At 36.1% G+C, this 24,354-nt stretch overlaps 1 protein-coding gene across 9 annotated transcripts in view; it reads right to left on the reverse strand.

Annotated features, from left to right (window-relative positions):
• The window catches only part of WDFY3 (WD repeat and FYVE domain containing 3), a 273,492-nt gene that overhangs the window by 90,930 nt on the left and 158,208 nt on the right, over nucleotides 1-24,354 (reverse strand). For all 9 annotated transcript variants that reach the window (XM_061192466.1, XM_061192464.1, XM_061192461.1 and 6 more), the window contains 12 exons: nucleotides 22,044-22,156; nucleotides 19,507-19,738; nucleotides 17,981-18,081; nucleotides 17,606-17,824; nucleotides 13,778-13,959; nucleotides 11,717-11,948; nucleotides 10,191-10,351; nucleotides 8,201-8,312; nucleotides 6,254-6,444; nucleotides 4,999-5,151; nucleotides 714-787; nucleotides 469-630 (listed from right to left, as the gene is read on the reverse strand). In XM_061192466.1, coding sequence (XP_061048449.1) covers nucleotides 469-630; nucleotides 714-787; nucleotides 4,999-5,151; nucleotides 6,254-6,444; nucleotides 8,201-8,312; nucleotides 10,191-10,351; nucleotides 11,717-11,948; nucleotides 13,778-13,959; nucleotides 17,606-17,824; nucleotides 17,981-18,081; nucleotides 19,507-19,738; nucleotides 22,044-22,156 — 1,932 coding nt within the window. The remainder of the gene's footprint in view (nucleotides 1-468; nucleotides 631-713; nucleotides 788-4,998; nucleotides 5,152-6,253; nucleotides 6,445-8,200; nucleotides 8,313-10,190; nucleotides 10,352-11,716; nucleotides 11,949-13,777; nucleotides 13,960-17,605; nucleotides 17,825-17,980; nucleotides 18,082-19,506; nucleotides 19,739-22,043; nucleotides 22,157-24,354) is intronic.

A 24,354-nucleotide genomic window follows, 5' to 3' on the forward strand; every position in this document is an offset into this window, starting at 1 on the left:
TTTCACATTGGCAGCAAAATAATACTCATAAAAAAGGTCTGAATATACAACAATAAAATACCACCATCAGTTTGGGTGATAGAGAACAAATACAAAAGACATGGCATGTCCGCTTTGGGTGTACGTGCATGTGCATATGTGCTTCTGCATGTACACCTGAGAAATAGCAAGGCTTGGGGAAGAGGGCTGTGGACCAAGAATTCCTACATTGAACATTTTTATGTCCAGGACAATCAGCCTCACTGGGCTAATTTTAACAACTTTTCTCACCAGAATTCTATTATTCGCTAGTGGCAACAACTGGCTTTGCAAGATACATTCATGTTTTCCATGCCTTACAAATATCTTGAATAGTATTAACTTTACACGTGTTACCTAGGCATAGGAACCAATTACTTTCATCTCAATCATCTTAACCTCATTTGTACTTTTAGTTAACAAACAAACAAATACAGAAGTTTTCACTACCTGAGCAGATCATTGCTGTTGGGAAAACCTTGCAGTAAGAAGCTCAGCACATTACTAATAGCAGCAATGGTAGGCTGGGATAAAGACATATCTCGAAGAGTCAGTAGTAGCTTTGGGATTAGCTGGAATTCCCTCATTAACTTGGCATTCTTTGAAGCTTCACTATAAGAGAAAGAAGATTTTATACACTGTACTAGTATCTCTTCTATAACTGAACAGCTAACAATTTAGGTATCAACTAATACCTGGACTCCGTGAGCAATTCAATAAAGTGTTCAAATAAGGAAAGATGAAGTTCATACGGTGCATGGAGCCAGACCTATAATAAAATAAAGAACAGTGGTATATTTAGGGTTAAAAATACCCGAAGTCCCAATCCAATAAGCACAAATGCAGCACATATAACTTATTTCACTTAGGTAATTAATTGAATATAACCACTTTATTAGTTTTTATTTATTGTAGCCCTTCAAAACTGCTTGTATATAGGACTTCTGGTTCTGTTCATAAAGAGATAATTGCTGTAGAAATTACCCTCCTAGAGTAAACAACTAGAAAGGCAAGATCTATAGAAAATTTCTCTGGAATCAATGACTGAATACTATTAGTGAATACTGAATACAATATACTGAATAGAATGAATACGGAATACAAAAACTGAATGACAGGAATCTTGTGTGGGTCCAAAACTAGAAATAACCACTACAAACTGGCGCAGCAAACAATTCCTAAAACTCACAAAGGGCTGAAATTACTTTGCACTCCCACCAACCAGTATAGAGACTTCATAATACATATACAATACCCATAATACATGGGTAGAGGTCTCAGAAGTATAATACCTTAGTAGGGGGGCTAAATTACCACTAAAGATTAATCAAAGTCCACCCTAACAAAGCTTAAAAGCATACCTCAAAAGAATCAAGATAACTGCAATACTAGAGCAAAGTTTAATACTCTTTAAAAGAATAAAACAAAATTTAGCATTCAACAATGTAAAATTTAGCATCCAATCAAGTTCCCAAGAATGCAAAAAAAAAAGGGAAAATATGAGCCATAAGTAGGAGAAAAAACCCAATCATTATAAATAGGCCCAGAAATGACAGAGATGATAGAATTATTGAGACGTTTTAAAAGCTATTAAATATGCTCCATAAGCTAAAGAATGTAACAAAAATATGAAAATGATGAGGAGAGAAACAGAAGATAATCAAGATCCAAAATGAACTTCTACAGATGAGAAATAAAATATTCAAAATGAAAAACATAAAATGAAAATCCTCTGGGACTAACAGAGGATTAGACACTGCAGAAAAAAGTTCAGTAAACTTAAAGGCATAACAACAGAAACTATTCAAAATGAAGCATGAGAAAAAAATACTGAAAATAAATGACTAGACAAAGTATTAGTGACTTGTGAGACAACAGCCAGGAACCTAAGATACGTGTAACTGCAGCCCAAAAAAGGTGTGTGTAGGTGGTGGCGCTGGAGGGGCGTGGGTGTCGACCAGGGAAAACAGCTGAAGAAATGATGGCTAAAAAATTTCCCATCTGATAAAAATGACAAACTCACAAACTTAAAAAAGTCAACAAACCCCAGGCAGAAGAAACATAAAGACAAGGGAATAACTGACAATTTTAAAGTATGAAAAGAATAAAAATCATCAACTAGAATTCTATTCTATGCAAAAATATCCTTCAAAAAAGAAGGAAAAATACTTATTCAGATGGGACAATTTATCACCAGTAAACCCGCACTACAAGAAATGTTACAGCAAGTTCTTCAGGCAGACATATCATTCCATTACAAGATGGAAATCTGGATCTACACAAAGGAATAAAGAATGCCATAAATACTATTTGATGCATATACTATGTGGGTGACTATAAAAAATTTTTAATGCCTTTAAAAGATAATCGACTATTTAAAGCAAAAATAATACAAATATTGCGGGGATTATAAACATATAGAAGTAAAATGTATGACAACAATGGCACAAAGGACAGGAAGGGAGAAATGGAAGGGTACCATCACAAGGTTTTTACACTATAGGTGAAGTGGTATAATGTACTTTGAAGACAGACTGAATTGTTACACATGTATATTGCAAATTCTAGAACAACCATTAAAAAAGAAAATGCTTGGATGCTATTACAATTATTTTACTTATATTGTCAAATAGCTGTTCTAAAAATAGGGTAAATTAAGTATTTATTGACCACTACAGTTTGGGGTTATTAGGAATGCCATATGAAGCCACAAAGGGAGCAGAGTACTATAAAATGAAGCCAAAATTTGTCAAGCAACTAAATTTCTGATGTTTGTATATTGAATTTCCGTCAGAAATCTGAAACTAAAGATAATGTGTCAAGTACCAGATGTATACAAACCTGGGCTTATTAAGTAGGTCTCCTTAGTACTCTCATAATCCTCTCTGCATACCTTTATCTCTGTGCTTTCACAAAATTTTTATTGTCTATTTGCTTTTCTCTTCTAATGCACTAAATGCCTTGAGGCATGGACTCTATCTTTTATTTTCACATCCTTAGCACCTAATACAGTGCTTGGCTCAAACATATTCAATAATTATTTTCTAACAGAATGAGAGGTCTGTGTATCAGAACTTTGCATATCAGGCTGAGAAATGTGTATTTTATTGTGTAGGAAAGAAAAAGCACTGAAAGTTTTTTAATAAGTTATATGATTATACCTTAGAAAGAATGAGGTTAAAAAAAATATAGGATAGATTGAGGAAAGGGAGAAAGAATTGATCATTATTTTAGTAAGAATAGAATTGATTAGGGCTTGGATTAGGATGTAGCAGGAGAAAGAGAAAACACAGACTACATGAAATGTGGAAGCAGAATCTATATGACTTAATATGGGCTGTTTATAAACAGTTAGGAACGAGGAAGCTGATTTTTCAATTTCAAGCCTCAGTGAATGGGGGGAATGGTGGTGCTATTAATAGGAACAGAAGTTAAAAGGAAGCACTAACTTGGGGAAGGATGTTAAGTTCGGCGTAGGTGTTGCTGGGATATAAAAATGGAAATGTTGAGGAAGAAGTTAGAAATAAGCCTGGAATTCAGATATCAAGCTAAAGATTTAGGTTTGTGAGTCACCTCTGTAGAAATGAGGCTGTGGGACTGGGTGAGAATCTAAAGGAAAGAAAACAACAAATAGGGCTTCCCTGGTGGTGCAGTGGTTGAGAATCTGCCTGCCAACGCAGGGGACACGGGTTCGAGCCCTGGTCTGGGAAGATCCCACATGCCGCGGAGCAACTGGGCCCGTGAGCCACAACTACTGAGCCTGTGCGTCTGGAGCCTGTGCTCCGCAACAAGAGAGGCCGCGACAGTGAGAGGCCCGCGCACCGCGATGAAGAGTGGCCCCTGCTTGCCGTAACTAGAGGAAGCCCTCGCACAGAAACGAAGACCCAACACAGCCAAAAATAAATAAATAAATAAATAAATTTAAAAAAGAAAAGATGACTACTATCTTTAAAAAAAAGCAAAAACAAATAAAGGAAAGGATAAAGCAGCAAAGGTGGACACTTTTATAAAAAGTAATGAAAATTCCATAACCAGAAAATTATGGGGAAAGTAGTGAGCAAGATATATGAACCAGGAGAGTGATGCCTAAAAGCTAGTAAAAGAACTAGGAGATGCAAGAAGAGGGAAATGGACTGCATCAGATGCTGCTGAGAGCTAGGGGTACTGAGAACTGAGTAGAAGCCATGGATTTTTATTTAGAAGAGGGCTCCTAATAAGCTTTCAAATAAAGTTTCAGAAAAGCAATTCGGGCACACAGTCTGTTTGTTAGGGATTTACAATAACTGACAAGATCGAGCTTATAAGAGTTACAAAGAAGAAGAGTGAGGGCCAGACATCACAGCAAACACCAAATGTTAGGCACCATTCTGGGTGGTAGGGAGACAAAGATGAAGATAGACACGATCTCTGCATTCATAAAGACTTCAGCCTCACAGGGGGAGATTTTATACAGTGATGAGTGTGCAAAGTGCTGTGAACAAGAAATGAAATGGAGAAAGGATATGCAAGATTAAGTGGTGCCTTGAGAGGACAGAGTGGAAGCTGTTATGGTAATAAGACAGTAGAAATAAAAATTTTGCTATTTTGGCGAAAAGAATATTTTACTATGCAGCTACTAGTAACCAAAATTTCAGGTCTAGCTCCTATTTATTGAGGAAAAGTTACTATCAAAATTTTTTGATGAAAATATGTTTGCCTCTTGTAATGCCAGTGGCAACAGCAAACTGGCTATAGTTAGGTATATGCATTGCACCATTTCACTTCTATACTACCTGTAAAATGGAATATCTTTGGGAAGAATGAACCCAATCACTACCTTATTTTGTATATTTTACTAATAACATTAACATGAGCATCATAAAATTTTAGAACATAAACACATCTTAGAGACAAAACTGTTTAATAGTTAACTCTATCAATATACAGAATGAGAAATCAGTTCCTTGATTATATATTACCAGTTAGTGTTTATATACATACTTCAAAATCACAAAGTAGATCCTGGAAAGCAGTTGAATTTGGAATAATGGAGGTCTCGTGTCCACTGTCAACAGTTCCCACCAAGGAAAAAGTTAGATGGAGAATGTGGCTGTTAAGAAGGGAACGTTTCTTCTTAAGCAGCATTGCCAGCAACTAAAAGAAAGCAATACCAAAATGCCTGTTGGTCAATCATCATATACATCATATACGTACACACACATACACACACACAAACACACACTGGAGAACCCTAAGTAGAGCAATTCCTGAGACCTCTATGCTGGTTTCTAAATTTTTACTATGACAACGCAACATCAGAGAAAATCTGAAAAGCAGGGTAATCCCATCATCCTCTTATTAAAATATCCACTTTTACATAAACTCTATTCACACAGAAATATTTAAATTGTTGCCATCATGTGTATACAATTTTCTGCTCTTGTTCTCTACATAACATTTTATCCAAAGGATTTTTTTTCTTTTGCAACCTAGTTTCCATAATTACAATGTTAAAAGGTTGAATGATATGTGAGATGGTTATAGTATTATTAGTCATTCTCATACTATTGGAACGTTTAGATTATTCCTATTTTTTCATGATAAACAATGCTGCAATTATCATTTTGAAAGTTTTGCTAAACAAAACATCAAATTAGATAATTAAATCTACAGAAAACACTACAGTAAACAGCTTATCTACTACCAGTGAACTATTGGCTAAAGTTAGAGAAGGCATTTGTACTTCATCTACACTAGAGGAATTTAATCTTGCTCCAAATACTTGTTTCTCTTCTTATAAGTAACTTTCTGCCTAAACCTAGTAGAGATTGTAAATACATGAACACAACATATTTTTAATCCCACATGCGTTTTCAGGACTAGTAATGACACACAGTGGCTCTCACATGCCCTAGGTAAGTAAGGGGGCGGGGGGAGTAAAAGATGACTGGGTGTGGAGGGGAGAGATGAGGTTAACCAGGAGAACTCTGGATCTATTACCAATTTGGCAGTCTCTAGAGCAGGTGGTAATATGACCCTATTTCATTTAATTCCTGTTTCCACAGAAAAAAAATAACTCGAAACTAACAACTTATATTCTCACTCGAAATATGTTAGTTTTAATAAAAACTACCAACTTCTAAAGTTTACTTGGACAATACTATTCTTCCAGAGTTTGAAACTACATGAACTACAATGAAAATTAGAAGATTTTTAATGCAAAGTAAAGTGAAGACCAAGCTTTATGGTTACAAACCTGGTAGCCCTTGATTCTTTCCATCTCCTTGCTGGCTAGTGGGTTACTCTTGACCACACAAACCAGGGCCTTGACTGCTGCATACAGCCCTTCCACATCAGAAGCCATGGCCACCAGGCCCAGGATGGCTGCAGCTCCACCAATGTACTGCAAAGTAGTGGCAACAGGCTTAGGAACAAATGTTCTTACTCCTGATTAAAAGACAGTGAAAAATAATTAAAATAAATTCCCCACTGTAAACAAGAACTGAATAAATCATCTTAAGAAATATTTAATTAATTATAAATTATACCTAAAAACAAAAAACCCTTCTATCCTAAAAAAAAAAAAATTCAAGGTAGAATTTGGGAGAAGGCAATAAATGCTGATACATATACTTTCAGAGAAGAGTTGGGAGTAAAGGAGGGAGTAGAGAAGAGAGGGTTTGAGAGCAAGCACAAGTGTTTCTACTATATAGCTTTGGGAAATGTAAAGACTCAAAAGTACAGAGGCCTTGGGAATATATTTCTGAAGTAAGGGAGAATGCCTTACTAGGTACTGTTGGAGAATAAACTTGGGGAGAGAGCAAAAGCACTTCATCTCTGTGAATTGGGGAATGGGATGGAGAAGCCACCCTGGCAAGGATGAAGTATTCCCTATAGAAAAGCCAAACAGAGCACATTCCTGACCACTGCTCAAAGCTTCTCTTAGTTATGTAATCTGAGTAACAGTACATCAGTGACCCTGAAGAGCGTTAAGTATGTGGAAACACAGTACTGGAACTAACTTTGTCAATTAAAAAAAAAAAAAAAAAAAAAAAAAAAATTCACATCTACATTCCTAACCTTGTTTTTTGAAAAAGACATTGTTTGAATGTCATTTGCCTACTGATCAAGATTGAGTTTTTAAAAAATAAAGCTAATATGCATTTTATATTTGTGTGCTCTGTAGTATCCACAATACTTTTATATACTATGGCACTGGATTTTGAAAGCTACCTTCTAAGGTAATTAGGGCCAGTATTACTAGTTTGTAGATAAGAAAATTGACATCCATGGAGCTCAATGTCTGGCTTAAATCCACACAGTGACCGAACAGGGGTTAGAACCTGAATCTCTGAACTCTTCATTCACTGCTCTTTCTACTATACCACAGTGCTGCTGTATTTTTGCAAAGGACACAGAGCAGTGCTCAGTAAATATTTGCTGAATTGAAAAAAGAAAAACTACCATGTGCCTTAGCATAAAGGAAACTTTTATCAATGCAACATAGCCAAAAAAGAAAAACAAAGTTAAGAGATGTGCACATTGCTGGGACAATAATAATCGCCTGATAAACATGTAGGACGCTGACTAGCACAACACTTTTTGTTTATTTTAAAAGGAACCAATATTCTGTACTGATTTGCACATTAAAATACATAATTGCTAGTTCTGAATTTTAGATGGCCTGACTGGGTTATGTTTCAAAATTCTATCTAACGAAAACAATCAATTCTTTCTAAGCAGACATCGGGTAAGAGGCTCTGCAGCTCTGACTTCTATTATAGTTGGATCCACAGTGCTCATACTCTGAAGCTCTTATTTCTAGCTCATTTCCAAATAAAAAGCACCATGAGTGTCACCACTGCAGCACCAAACCATGTAACAATAGCAATCATCAGTATTTCCAAGTCTTTACATCTGTCCCTAAATGTAGTGTGACTTTTACCTTGAAATTATGTAGAAGTATACAGTCAGTGCTCATCAGTGATGACAAAAGAGGGGAAAAGTTAATGGAATTTTATAAAAGATTATAATTTTTAAAGCTGACTGGAGTTTGGGATTGACATTGATCTCTAAATATTGTAAGAACACTACAGGTCAGCACTATCGAATAAGAACTTAAACACCACACTCAAGTGAAGAAAGTGAACGCGGATTTGAAGGCAAATAAAGAAGTCTGAAAGACAAAGGCAATTTGACTCACCCAAGTATCCAATCAGAGTAGCCCCAATTGTCCGTGCTGGTCCATTAAGATGCCCTGCTGAGTTGTGTATCAACTTCACAGGAGTGGCATTCTCATGGGAGGAAATGCCTAACTGAAGAATAGGAAAGGGAAAAATGTAACTATACAGGAACAGTCTGAACGTTTTGACTAGAAAAGAAAAAAGAACATGATGGGGAACATATCTTTTCTCTCTCTCCATAACAGAATATTAAAAACATGAGTATTCATTTTTTTTTAAATGTGCAAATACTTCCAAAGGTGTGGAAACTCAGAGGTACCTGAGTAGACTCAGTTAAATACAGTCTACTGAGAGAAAGATGGTGAGGGGGTCTTGGGAAACAGCCTCAGGGGTCCTTCTGAATGAGACTCTGTTGTGGTTTAAAGGTTCTTATCACTCGCTGCCTCACAGTATTTCTGATTGGTGAATATAATACTTGCTTTACTCCATAGCCAAGTAAATGTCACATAGATTATCCAAAAGTTTATGGATAAAACATGCCCTGTACACAAAATAAATGTTAAATTTTGCACATACATACACAATGTGCTTTTAAAGCAAATATAAGGCATAGACTTAATTCTGTTGTTACCGGTAGAATAAATTTATGTGGTTAATATTCCTTAGAAGATTTTATATATATATATTCACAGGCAAACCTCTGCACAAGAGCTTGTCAATACTTACTGTTCCTAAATCCTTTCCCTTCCAGCCTCTTGATTTCCTTCCCCTTAGCTTTGCCTCCTCTAATCAGCCAAAATGTCTTGTCAAGCTCACTGATGACTTCCACCTTCCTAAACCCGATGGCCAGCCTTCATCTTCCTGACTGCTCTAACACATCTGTCACAGTGAATAAGACTTCTACAACACCAGTTTCTCCTAGTTTTTCTCCACTCTTGCTGGCTCCGTAGTCTTTTCTGCTGGTTCTTCATCATCTTCCCAACGCTGTCACACTGGAATGTCCCAGGTCTCCGTCTGTAAACCTTTCCTCATCTCCATCTACTCTTTGGTAAGTGTACCTAGTCTTGTGGCCTTAACACCACCTATGAACACCCGTGGCATTCGAACCTCTCCCCTGAACTCAGATTCATATTTCCAATGATGTCCCCCCCTAAGATGTCTAATATGTTTCTCAAACTTTTGCAAAACTTAATTCTCAATACCTCCCCCACCCTCCAACTACTATTCCTATAGTTTTCTCCATATCAGAAAAAGTGACTCTACTTTTGCCTCACCTACCCCGCAGGCCTTCTCTTGTTTTGTTTAGCCACACCTGCTTCTGTGGCAGGCATGCACTTTCCTCAGGGCCTTAGCACTTGTATTCTGGAATGCAAACCCCACCTGCCCATACATGCATCTTATTCTTCATACTCTCATGCTTTGCTGCCTCATTTCTTTCAAAAGGCTGCTCCAATTTCACCTTCTCAGTGAAGCCTCCTCTGACCACTCTACTTAAAACTATAAGCTTCTTTCTCGCACCTTTCCTGCTTTACTTTTCTACATAGCACTCTTCATCTTCTAACATACTCTATGATCAGGTTATTTCTTTAGTTATTATCGTATGCCTCTTCCACTAGAATGTTAAGAACCTTAATAAAGGCAGGGATTTTCTCTTTATCTACTGCTATGTCATGAACAAAATGGTGCCCGGCATTTAGTAGGTTATCCAGAAAAAAATTACAGCCTTAAAAATAGCAATTGTTTCCTTTAGTTTCCTAAAGTTCGATTTCTTAATTGCCAATAAAAATATAAGAATTAATATAAACTATGCACTTGAATTCTCACTCTTCCAAATTAAACTAAATATCTAAATATGTTTTGCCTTAAATTCAAAGGCAAATAAACCAAAACAATGTATGAAAGGCACTGTTTTTAGCAACCACTCATACTTGTGTGGTGCCCAGAAGGAAGCTCTGGAACATCTTTCCAGTGAGAATCTGCAGCAGCCCACTGGGGAATCAATCTGCTTACCTGTTTAGCAATGGCTTTGCTGTCCAACTTGTTGTACACTTTCCGGATTCTTGCCACTGTTAGGGCGGACACAGACAGTGCATAAAGGCCAAATGACACCTTTTCCTCTGGTACTAATGACACAGGAGATGGGACCACACCTTCGGATTTTGCATCTTTACCTTCAAAAGAAGAGTAATCCTTTTCAAGATCGTCAGTTTTTCTCCTGATCCTAACACAACTTTTTAATTCTTATTATCATTTTTAAATGGGTAGCCTTGAAAATCTTTTAAAGTGGAACAGGGGAGCTAAATTTAAAAACTGTTTTATTTAATTTCCAGCTCTTCATTTATTTCTTTAATTAGAAAATAAGGAAAAGCATCCAGTCATAAAGCTTTACATCCTAAGTTTTACTCTTAAAATATACTTAATATACAGCATAATGTAAAGGAAGAGGAAGAGTTTTAACTGTTACCAAACAAATCACAAAACACTTCCCCTTGGTTCCAAGGAACAAGGGAATGAAAATGAGTGGAATGTCTATGAGCTTTGTAGCACTAGGTCTCCTTCCCAATGAGAGCCCTCATATATGCCTCTCTTTATTCTTCCAGACAACATGGCAAAGTAGTTTTAAAGTGAGATGGTTTAAGTTTGAACCTCTGCTTTATCGCTTAAAAGCTGTGTGACCTGTACATCGCTGCACCTCAGTTTCCTCATCTGTAAAACGGGGATGAAAACAACAGCCCCCTAAGTCCCAGTGTTTTGAGGTGATGAATAAATACTTGTGAAGGGCTCAGAGCAGCTATGTCCTTCATGCATATTAACTTATTCAGCACACATTAAGTGCTCAGTCAGTGTTAGCTGTTATCAGACACTATCTGAATCAAGAACCTGAGTGAAAGAGAAATTACGTAGCCATAAGATTATTACCATTTACAACATATTTGTCTCAACTCTTCTGAGAACTTTGGCAGAATGAGAACAAGGGAATGGAAGACATCATTTGGAAAGAGTACTACAAAGGAACTGTAGCTTAACATCAACTCTCTGATTCTAAATTCCTTTTGGGAGAAAGGATAACAGGAGTGGACTGCAGGAATAAAGAGAAGAGGAAAATTGATGTTAACTGGTCTAACCTACAGAATACACGTGTGTGTTTTCTAGACCCATCTTTCTTTCCTTTAACCAGAGTAGATATACTTTAAACTGCTTCTTGTAATAGGAGAAATGACAGAGAGAAGAAGGCTGGGGTTAGACTGTTAGAAAGTATATACCCACATTTTGGAGCCAACAAGAGAAACTGGAAAACTAGTGACTAGGCATGAAGACAAGAAACAAGAAAGCATAGGATGACCAGTGGAGGAGAGCATTTTGAATAGGAGTGAGTGGTCAATAGTATCATGCTGAAGAAAAGTGGAGGAAAAGGCCCTTTTTTTGGATAAATGTAACGTATAACCTAATCTACACATATGCACTTATTCATGCAGCATCTATAACACAGGAGGTAAGTTTTATACAACTATATGAACAAAGAATATGTTACTCACATGGCATACATACGGCCTGAAAGCTTCCAACATAATTTGGTCCTAGTTCATAAATGGTAGTAACATTTGAAGGAGGTAAAACTTCTTCTAGAAAGTGCGTGGGTCCCAAGCGCCAAACCAATGAAGCAATTTGGCGTTGGGCAGGCGGAGTACCAATGTATGCATAGACTGTGCTAACCACCGGAGGATTGGCAGAGCCTGAGCCCCCGGGAGTACTGTGAACATAATGCAGCTATAAAGAAAATGAAAGCAAATGTGTGAAATTCAACCCAAAACACTTTCACCAGGAAAATAACCACTTTTTGTGTATATTTTCATCATCCCAAGGCCATACAACTTTATGAATGTACAAAAGCTGTTGAGCAGAGAAACATAAGGGCAGGCCAAGATTCTCGAACCCGATCAGCAAGTTGGAAATTTGTAATCCAACTCTGTAATACAGATAAACTATCTAACGCTAGAAAGGGCAACAGTCAAATATAGGGATTCTGTTACTATCTGGTTGGTTTGCATACCAAATTAACGATGCTGCTATGAAATTTTCAGGTTGATATAAAAACAGCTTTCCAACTATGATATTCAGGCAGTCTTGAAATTAGTTCTGATACCTTCAGTGTGAGTCTGTTAAATAAAATTATTCATGCAAAGTGTTTTACAATGGGTAAAGGGCTATAAAAGTATTAGAAAAATAGTCTATGTTATAATTTATACACACACGGTTTAATCTCAGTGAAAAATATATTCTCAGATTTGAAATTACACTGACAAGATGCTTAAATTATCATTCAATTCATTACAATAAATATATAATTAGAGTGTAAGAGGTTAGGAACTCAAGTTGCTTCCTGAAGTACAGGCAGCTTTCATCACTTGACAGAATGAGTAACATTCCCATAGATTGTTTTGTCGTAACACTGTCCTAGCTTCAGATCATATCTGTTATTCCATATATTAAAGAACAACTCCTTGTGATGTTAACAGTATGAGTATGAAGACCAACATGTGACCTAAAGTTGGTTTCACAGGACTGTGAATTCTCACAGGCACAGTAATGATGACGATGTAAATATATTAATAATAAATCTCCTACCTCTCAATTCTAGAAGTTGAGGACATTTTTATAAAAATAATGAAGGAGCAACCTACTAAAGAATCTACAAGCCCATTTCAAATGCAATCCTATATACAAAGAAAATAAATGACTATTCCCAGAGTTCATTTTAGGGTTTATCATACTGAAACACAATGTCACAATAAAATATCATTAAGGAAGGAAATGTATTCAAAAAGGCTGCCCATTTCACTGCTTTTTAAACTTCAATTCACACAAAAGGGAGACCTTTGCTGCTTCTTTTAAGTGATATCACTATAAAAATGGATACCATCTTTTAGAAGTTAAAGAATTTTAAGAGCTTGCTAGCTCAATTCGTTAGAAAGTAACTAGTAGCAGTCATCCTGATTCACAAAAGGAACTTCTGATTCTTTACTGGTTGCTTTAATTCTCTTGCCTCTCCTCTGAATACTGTAGTACAGCTATCTAGAGTAATATTTATACATTCATTTATTCAACAAACAATAAGGGAACACCTTATTACTATTATTATCAGGGACTAATCTGGGTGGTCTGAAAACAAGGATGAATAAAAATAGTTCCAGCTCTAAAGGAGCACAGAATCTACTGGACTGCATACAGTAATAACAATGAAGTGACAAAATACTGTGTTCATAATTTATTTAATTTAGGCATCCATCTGGTTTCCAACCATCCAACTGGTTTCTCTCTGGTGAAAAAGCATTTAACAATCTGGCTCAAGCACTGACATATTCACTAACATCTTTAGTACCCTGTAACCCCTCCTTTCGAGTCTTTTCTAATAAAGTGACTTGAATTAACCAGCCACATGACTGTCACATATTGTTTAAATGGGTACTGAAGGTCAACTTAAAATTAAGACAGCAATTTAAAACAATACCCCTGCAAACACACATACAGGCAAGCACACCCACCCTTAAACTATCTTATAAAAGCAGGTTGAGATTTATAAGCACAAGTACGCTCACCTTCACGGTGCTGACAAGCTGTCCATCAATGTAGAGGGCTGCAGTGCTGTTCTTCAGCATCCCTTTGCTCATCACCAGAACCAGATGATGCCACTGTCCCTCAATGATCAGTTCTCCACAGCGGAAGCGAGCGCAGCATGGCAGAATCTCATAAAAAGAGGATTCTTCACTAAAATCATCAACTACAATGAAGAGGGGAAAGAAATTAAAAACTTAACATCATCCTCATTCTAACAATTATTCATATCTAGACTTTGACTCTATGTTAAAATAATATGATGATGATGTAAATGAAAATACCCTATTCATTCAATAACTTTACCTAAAACCTAGGATACATTGTGCTTTGTTCTGTTCAAGATACATATAGTTATAATCAAATAAAGTTATAATAACTAATGAAATAAAAAATAAATAAAATAAAATAGACAGTAAAATAAAGTTACAATAGACAACAAAAAGAGATTCGTTGATTATTACCTGTCATGGTCTGTTATAAAAGGTCTTTTAAAATCTTAGTTTGAGATGCATTTGATTATAGCACTGGTTAGAAAAACAACCAAGAAAATTAAAAATTTTATTCTTGCTTTATGCTCTCAATGATACAAGGGGGCAACTATCTGTTTTTAATTTGTGGTTGTATTGCCCTGACCCTTGTCTAACAATAGCTGGTAGTAAGGAGGTGATTTATGGAGTGGAAAGGTATTTTTTTGGTCCAAGTTTCCTGCTTTACCTGACAACTCTGGTGATTTGCTAACATTTGCAATCACTCTTGACTCTAATCTGGCTTGTCTCTGTTACCTTGTATATTGCCAAATCATGCCAGGAAATAATGGGTTAAGTATTAACTTAATGTTAAGATAGTTAAAAATTAATTTATCTTTAATAAGAATTCAAGAGAAGGTGGGACAGCAGCAGAAATCCAGATGTTAAAAATTCATTCCTTCCCCCACCCCAAGAAAAATTTTTCAAAAGAGATAATGTTAACCATATATCTTAAAGCAGACCCACCGGTTTTCAGTACAAGCACATATAATATACTGAAAATTAAAAGTTTAAATTATTTGAAGAAAGAATTACAAATAAAATATTCTACTTCTGGAATCTTAATATTTGCATATACTGAAATGCCAAGATTATTATTATTTTTTAATTAATTAATCAGTTAATTAATTTTTGGCTGCGTTGGGTCTTCGTTGCTGTGCTCGGGCTTCCTCTAGTTGTGGCGAGCGGGGGCTATTCTTCGTTGCGGTGTGCGGGCTTCTCATTGCGGTGGCTTCTCTTGTTGCAAAGCATGGGCTCTAGGCGCGCGGGCTTCAGTAGTTGTGGCACATGGGCTCAGTAGTTGTGGCTCACGGGCTCTAGAGCACAGGCTCAGTAGTTGTGGTGCATGGGCTTAGTTGCTCTGTGGCATGTGGGATCTTCCTGGATCAGGGATCGAACCCATATCCCCTGAATTGGCAGGTGGATTCTTAACCACTGTGCCACCAGGGAAGTCCCCCAAGATTATATTTTTAAATGACAATTCAGAAGATACATCTACTGATGAGTTAAGACCACTACAAAGACAGCATCTTATCCATAGGTGACCTAATTAGGAAGAGACTTGAATAAACTAGGCAAAAAGCAGGGTCAAATAGCTTTGAAAGGTCTAGTGTTATGGACCAAGGGATGAGAATGAAAAGATAAAAGGGTTATGGGTGAAACCAAGAACTGTTCCCTCTCCCTTCCCTGGTTATTAGACTTAATCTTCTTGAGAACTGTAGAAGATATTACTTATAAAAATTTTCTGAGAGCTTCACATTCTGACTCAGGCTTAAACTAAGATATACCCAGCATTCAGTGGTGTGTCAGGATATTTGGTGAGCCAACTGGTTTCTGACAGCTCTTAGTTACCTAGGCATCTTAATGGACTATAGCTGTTCAGAGGACGGATGCTTGTAATAGTAACATCGTTTGTATTACTAAGGTATATGTTACTATAATTTCTAGTCATATATAGACTATCGTAGTCTTGAAAATTACATTTAGTGAAAATGATATAGTTAGAAAACATTTTTTATTGAAATATCCCTAGATCTAATCCTAACTTTTCCATTAAATTCTATCTCCTTTCCAAATTCTCCATTATTATTCACTTTTCTCATTATTTCCCTTTCAAGTCATCTGTGTTTCTTTTCCTTTATTTTTCCTTCTTCTCATTCATTCATTTATACTTCTATGTAATATTTGTGGGCCTAATATATGCTAGGCACTATTTTCGGTGGCAGGGCCTAGATTACAAAGATAATAACACTGTGTGTGGGAACTTAAGAGTTCTAGTAAGGTAGACAGACAAAAACAAAACAAAGAATTAAAATCTATGAAATCCAGATAAGTGATAAAGAATATTAAACAAAGGCTATGACAGTGGACATAGGGAGGAAAGGAAGATTCAAGACATGTTAAGGAGGCATAATACAGTAAGACTTAGCAGAAGGGGTGGTATTTTCAAGGATGACTTGAGGTTTCTAGATGGGATAACTGCTAGTGAGGGTGTCATTTACCAAGACAGGAAAATAGAAGGAGATACAGATTTTAAGAACAGATATTACAGTTTGAATTTTTTCAAGAAGACTATTCATATTAAGATATCTAATATGCAGTTGAAAATATGAGGACAAAGCCTGGGACACAGACATATCAAAATTTTTTAACTTCAGAGTCCCTGAGGGAAAAAAAGCCCTAATGCTAAAAGAAATTGATGTTTTCTCATGAAGAACAGGTTGAGTACAAAGACTAAACATAAGAGCTTGAAGAATACTGATTTTAAGGGGAAGATGGAAGAGAAAGCTGTTGAAAGAAATTGCAAGAGAGGTCAGAGAAATAGTGACAGAACAAGGAATGGGTATCTCAAATTGAAGACTGCAGATAGTTTTAATTAGGAAGAAAACATCAATAGGATCAAATGCCACAAAATGGGCAAATAAAGTATCCACTAGGATTTTAAAGCACTGTATTGATGCCTAACTCTGTGCTGATCATGATGAAGAATCCTAAGTAAGACAAAAAGCCTTACGATCAAACTGAGGAGCTAACATTCATATTCAATTAATATGTGAATACCAACCACAGGGGAAGCAATATGTGCTATTATTTTATTTAGTCAGTTAAAAGACAAAATCAGATGATAAAAAAGAGGTACATATATATATATATACACATACATACATACACAAATGCTTACATTCAGAGCAAAGAAAATTCAGTGAACTGAGATTTCTATTTTATGTTACTCATATCATTTAAGAAGATATTCATGAATGCCTTGAGTTTGAAGTTCTATTGTATAGTAACATAACATTATGGCATATTGGAGGGAATTAGGGAATTAGGATTATTAAATGGACTGTATTAAGTCTTGAAGGTAAGTGATGAATAAAGTAATTAAAATGTTATTGTGTCTAGCACAGAGTGGCACATATGGTAGGCAGGTGCTCAATGAATATTCATGAGTTAAGCAGAATTCACAGCCAATGAAAATCCCTACTAAAATATATTAAACAAGCATCCTGCATTCCTAGCAAAAGCTGTGATTTCTTGGCAAGTAGAGATGAATCCTTATTTTAGGAACTCTCTCCACTGTTTTCTATTTAAGTCTCTTTTGAAAGTGAAGGTGCCTTAAAATTTCACTGGTAAACAATATTCAAGATTTTATATAACCTGTTCTATTCTGTAATAATTTAAATTAGAAAAGAATTACCAGCTGGACCTTAAAACTGACCATTAAAATGAAGTTTGCTACTTTTAACAGTCACAAGAGGCAAAAAGAAAAAGACAGATACTGACCATAGTTTTGGAGTAGTTCCTCTTTGGTGGAGACAATCAGTGATCGGTCTTTTGCTGATAGAACTATGGCAAGGCACACATAATGCTGCTCAGAAGAATTCGCTCGGCGAACAATAGTAAGAAGTCTGACAGGGTGGTTATTTGGAGGAGAACTGAAATGTTCAATGCAAAACCAGCTGGAGTAGCTTAAGCCAGATGGAGGAGGGAAGAATCTTTCACCTAAAGTGAAAATAGAAAAATAACAATGAAAGAGTTTGTGTTGACTCATATTTATATTTTTAAAAGATGCCAAGAAAAGCAAAATCTCTAAATAAAATATAATCTACTGGAAAAAAAAAAAAAAAGAATCTCATAAGCAGAGAAAGTAATATTTACCAGAACCAATGCCACTGACCACGGCCCCATCGGTAAGACCTGTTGTGACGGCATTGTTTGTAGGGGCATTATGAGGGGCCAAACTGGGTAGGAACAGGCAGCTGTTAAAGAAAAGAAAACGTACATGTTAGAGAGCAACTGTTTTCTTCTGTTATTACTATGTACTTACCACAGTGAAATAAACTACCATTATTTAAGAGTAACCAGAGATAAGAGATCATGGAATAAGTCTGGATGCCTAACAAAGTCCTTCCCTTCTTTCAATTATGTGAGAATACCAAACGATATATTTAAAAAATCTCCATTTTAAAAAATTTAAATTAAAAAAATCATAGTATAATTTGCACATGGTAAAATGCACCAAAGTATAACTTTGTTCAAGACATTGGAAATTTTTCATCACCGCAGAAAAATTCCCCCTGTGCCCCTTTCTAGTGAGTCACTCTCCTCTGTTACACTGTCCTGATTAGTTTTGCCCAGTCCCAAATATGTTTTAATTCACTGTTCGATACTAACCCGCGACAACGTTCTTAAAATACAATTTATAGTTTTAGATCAATGTAGAAGAATACCACAAACAACGAGTATAGACATAGGTCTTTTCTCTTAGCATTTATGTCCATTTCGAGGCTGACAGACTTTATAAATATACTCTTCTAGATTCGCTATAGATTCTTTTAAATGATTAATATACTTTATTATAGAACTTTTTTTTAACTTATTTTTTATAAGCAGAGGAGAATCTCTCTCTCTTTTTGTTTTTGGCCATGTGGCTTATGGGATCTCAGTTCTCCAACCACGGATTGAACCCGGGCGAAGGCAGTGAAAGCCCGGAATCTTAACCACTAGGCTACCAGGGAACTCCCTAGATTCTTTATTTGTTACTTCTGCTATTAAAGTTTTTCTGCCACTTCAAAGTATTTATTCATTTAATGTGATAGTAACTGAATACTTATAATGTATAAAATACTAATACTTATAATGTATAAGATACTAAGTTAGGTAATTTGAGAGAAAAAAGGACAAAACCTAGCCAAAGAGCTTTTAATCTAATTGTAATTTGCATATTATCTGTAACTTTATTGTACTAAATCAGAGGTTGACAAACATTTTCTAGAGCGAGCCAGAGCATAAATATTTTATGCTTTGCAGACCAGATAGCCTCCATCATGACTTTGCAGTCTAGCATGAAAGCAGCCATAGATAATACATATACATAAATGAATGTGGCTATGTTACCATGAAACTTTATTTACAAAAAAAGAAAAAAAGAGAATTTACAAAAACAGATTTGGACCGTGCACCTTAGATTGCTGACTCCTATACCATATCAACTTATTTAGCATAATAAATAATTAAAAACAATTAAATCCAAAAATCTTAACATGCTCAAGGAACTCAATCATTTGAAAATATATAGCATATACTAAATTTTAATCAAGTAGATTTAAAACCAAAGATCTATTTCTCAAAGGCAAGACTGAGGCAGGAAATACAATAGCTTGGCTACTTGGCAAACTTCTTACCCAAACCCTTCAAGGGATGTGTCAAATTCAACAAAAGTCGGAGTAACTGATGACCCATGAAGTCTGATGTCATGTGGGGTTGTCATGGAGACCAGGCACTTCACCCTGGTCAGGGGTACAGTACTTCCTTCTGCAGATTTCACTAGGCTCTTGCTTATGCGGTAATGGTTATCTTCATGTAAGCTGAAGACATTATCAGAACCCAGACCTTCCATAGATGTGATCATACTACCTGTAAGTCAAAGAAAATCTCTTGGGAAAAATATCATATAGATTTCTAAAACAGTGACTTTAACAAGGCTGATTAATTTTAAATACTACTCTTCAGTTTCAATATATACAATAATTTTATTTTTAAACTCCAAAGCTATTATCCAGTTTTAATGTACTTTATGTTCACTTAAAAACTTACATATCATATGTTTTTACTTTATATTTATTACTAAAGTAATAAACACATTGCAGAAATGTTGGAAACTACAGAGTGCAAGTAAAGATCAGATAGAAAAAGAATAAAAATCACCAATGACCACTATCCAAGCCACTGCTACAGTAAAATTTAATTATAAGCTACACTTAATGATGCTTATAAAAACCAGACTATACTTTCATTTCACAAAGTAATTTATTATTTCTCTTTGAGAAGAAAACAAAATATTTGAGAAGTATTATCATGGAAAGAAACAGGTCATCTTTCTTATTAAAAAAAAATCACAGCTAAATAGCAGAAACTTGCTTCTCTCATTTTCTCCCCATTTTTAATTCTTCCCTTGTAGCTATTAAAATTAGACACGTGATCACAAAAATACTTGAATTTAAAAATGCCTATATGCATGCAAATGGTAATGATTTTAAGAACAAAAAAATAAAATTTAAGCAAGCTGTTCTGTTCTTTCAGGAATACGTTATAAATGTAATGGAGAAAATATTCCCTCTCAAGATAAACCACATGAATTTAATTATTTCCCTCTTAAGTGTCCTAAGCAGTCAGGCAACCATAAAAATATTTCAATATTCTTAGAGAAAGGAACTATTTTTTGTCAATTCTAAGGAACTGTGTAAAGTACAAAAACAACAACAAAAATATATACATGCAGGGGATGTATATTAATTGATAAGAAAAATTGAAATACTGTTTTCCAATAAAACTGTGTTGGAACTCAAAAGACCTTAGTGTTTCCAAAACACAGTATTCACTAATCACTGATAATAAATTGTAGGAGGAAATATTAAGGTTGAAATAATGGTTGAAGGTTGTTTAATCTCTTTGATTCTCACCTGAAAAAAAAAAAGGGTTGAACTAAATGATTACTATATGCTTGAAGAACAGGCATTTTACTCTTCTAGGTTCCATTCTTTCCTGCTTCACTAGTAACGGTTATTTCAATCCATTAACACAAATGCCTTAACTATGGCTAACAACAAGACAAAATAAATTGTAAAGTTAAAACCCACAAAACTATAGAATTAACACTGGGAGGAAATCCAGGGCATCTGAGCTCTCTGTTGAGAATACTCTTTCCCCACGGCTCTTGAGTGGATGGAATCTGGTGCTTCTCCATGGTCTATGCCGGATGGGTAGGCAGTGCCTACATTCTAACACCCCCCTCTCCATCATCCTTGCATCAGCCTAATGCAAAAAACTTCTCTTCCTTGGAGGTTCTGCATCAGCAATCCTATCACACACCTCTCTATGAAACTGCCATCTACTATTGCTGGCATTTCATTCTCACCTCTTCCCTGTACTAATTCTTGCCAGTGCACTGGGGGATCTCAAGGTCCACATGAACAACCTATCTAACGCCTCCCTTCTATGATCACCTTTCCTCCAATGAGCTTTACCTCTACTTTACTCCAGAGCCAAATTTTGGGCACAGTCCTTTTCTCTGCTTGTCTCACCGCTCCAATTTTGATTGCCATTACCCGACCTCCATTCCTCCAAAGAATGTTTCATTCTTTTTCTCTCACTACATTTGCTTTTTAGCCGAGCCATGCTTCTCCAGCCCAGTGATCGATCCCTTTTCTCCCAGCCTATCACTAGCTGCTTGACTTTACTTCTTCCCCCATCTATCCTATACTCCTTGGTGTTTCTCTTCGACTACTTTTATTAGTATTTTAAATGTCCTGTCCTCCATGTCCTCCCGCACCAGCTGTCCTGCAAAGCCACAGCCTGTGAATAGCCCAGTCAACCACTCTAGTTCAGGCAGCAAAGGCTAATTGAGAAAGGTAAAGAAATTATGGATCTTCTGAGAAAGAGGTATTCCCCCTTCCAAGCCAAGGGTTATCCTGCACATAGGTCTCACCTCCTCTGGATCTTGCTTGTATCACTGATTCCTTTGCCACCCCCATCTGCCCGCTTCTCCAGTCAAACAATGAGATCTTACGTTTTTCTATTTAAATAACAACAAACGAAAAACAACAACAAACCCTTCCCTTTCTTTTCTTTTACAGTCGAACTTCTTGAAATAATTTTCTTCCCCTACATGATTTTCATTTATAAGATAAACCAAAAAAGGGAACTTCAAAGGTCAACTTACTTCTCATCTCTGGCTCATAACTCAGTGAACTTGGTTTGTGGACCCTATATTGTTTTAGCAGTTTTTTGTCCCAGGCACCACAATTTAATGGACTTGCCAAACGTAAAAACTCCCTAAAGAAGAGACAAAGCAAAGTTATTCCTTGATTGGGAACATTGTATAATTCATAAACTAAACACACAAAAAATGTGACTTAATGAATTATCACAGACTAATTAAAAATACTAAAGCAATCTGAACAGTTATTATACAATGCTAATTTTTTTTTTAATTAATTAATTTATTTTTTTTTATTTTTGGCTGTGTTGGGTCTTCGTTTCTGTGCGAGGGCTTTCTCTAGTTGTGGCAAGCGGGGGCCACTCTTCATCGCGGTGCGCGGGCCTCTCACCATCGCGGCCTCTCTTGTTGTGGAGCACAGGTTCCAGTCGCACAGGCTCAGTAGTTGTGGCTCACGGGCCTAGCTGCTCCGCGGCATGTGGGATCTTCCCAGACCAGGGCTCGAACCCGTGTCCCCTGCATTGGCAGGCAGATTCTCAACCACTGCGCCACCAGGGAAGCCCTACAATGCTAATTTTATGTTTCAATTCACCAGGCAGTGAAAAGAGCACCAAATATTGTGAAAAGTTACAAAGGAAACCTGAGGAGCACGCTCTCCTGGAACGTGACGGGCAGAAATACAGTGAACTGTCAGGGGTGACAAAGACAGAAGCCCTTTATATGCAGTCATTTACAGCATCATGTAAAGGGAAAAAATAAAAAAAAGAATACTTCTCTGAAGTTTCAATTCCCTACAGCAGAAAAAACAAATATTTAAAGGTCAGGTACCCTTTGCCAGTTTTTCACATAGAGTGTGATACACAATTAGCTCATAATCTATGGCTTGTCAGCAGCTAGGTGCCTGTACCATCAGGTGACCTTTGCATTCACCTAATTCATGCACTGTGAAAACTGAGCATGTCCCAATGGTTGGTTTCCACTGCTTCCTCTGTTTATCTAAGTAGGCGGTACAAGTTATTTAGTAAAACACAAGTATTAGGTATGAGATAGTCTCTTTTTCTCATTCAGTCTCTCTACTTTTAAAGGAGCAGATCATCAAAAAGGATCATGGGAAAATCTCCATGCTGTTTTCAAAACTTTAGGTCTCTGAATATATTCATAATGTGACAAAGTGAGTAGAGACTGTCTCATTCATCTTGCTATTACTAAGGCCTGGCACACTGCCCTGTACAATACTGTTTAACAAACGTTAACCACAGAGGTTTTTCTTAGCTTGGGGTCAGTTAAAAAATATAAATTACAAATAGAGTCCAATCATTTTTAAGAAAGTTCCAAAAGTTTTATGAAAAAGGAGTACTTTAACAGCAGAAAAGAATTATTTTATTTATTTAAAAATATATATATATATATTTATTTATTTACACTGGGCCTTAGTTGCAGTAGGCGGGCTCCTTAGTTGTGGCTGAAAGTGACAAGATACATGAGAGTATTTTTTTAAGGAGGGACAAGATGATTTAAACATTAAATCTGTTTGGCTAGGTAATTTCAAGGAAAGTATTTTTTTTAGTGTTGTTTTATCCCTAAAACACAGAGCACTGTTTCTCTTATATTAAAAAAGGTTATTCAAATATACCTATTTCTCGAATGGCTAAACTGTGCAAGGTATATCCACACCATGGAATACAACTCAGCAATAGAAAGAAACAAACTCTTGATACATAACAATCTAGATGCATCTCAAAGGCACTACAACAAGTGAAAAAAGCTAATCACAAAAGGTCATATACCGTATGATTCAATTTACATAACATTTTCAAAGTGACAAAATTATGGAGATGGAGAACAGAGTGGTTTCTAGGGGTTAGAGATGGTGGGGGTTAGGGAAGCGGATATGATAATAAAGAGGGAGCACTGGGGAGATCTTTGTGACATCTTAATTGTGTGATGGTTACATCAATCTGACACAAGTGATTAATAATGGGGGAACTGTAGCATACATGGATACATCGTACCAATGTCGGTTTCTTGGTTTTGATACTGTACTGTAGTTACATAAGATGTAACCACTAGGGGAAACTGGATGATGGGGACACAGAATCTCTCTGATCTACCTTTACAACTTCCTCTGAATCTCTAATTATTTTAAATTTAAAAAGTGTTTCTTAAAAGAGTTCGTACACATAAAATGTTCTTATCTATAAAGTAGATGCAAGTCATACAAATATAACATGACTTCATTTTTAAAGGGAAGTGACAGTTTGCTGGATGCAAGCAGAAGAAAGGACCAACGGACAAAAACATCCTGTCTACTAAT

Source organism: Eubalaena glacialis, chromosome 5 (assembly GCF_028564815.1).
Source record: "Eubalaena glacialis isolate mEubGla1 chromosome 5, mEubGla1.1.hap2.+ XY, whole genome shotgun sequence".
Taxonomy (NCBI): domain Eukaryota; kingdom Metazoa; phylum Chordata; class Mammalia; order Artiodactyla; family Balaenidae; genus Eubalaena; species Eubalaena glacialis.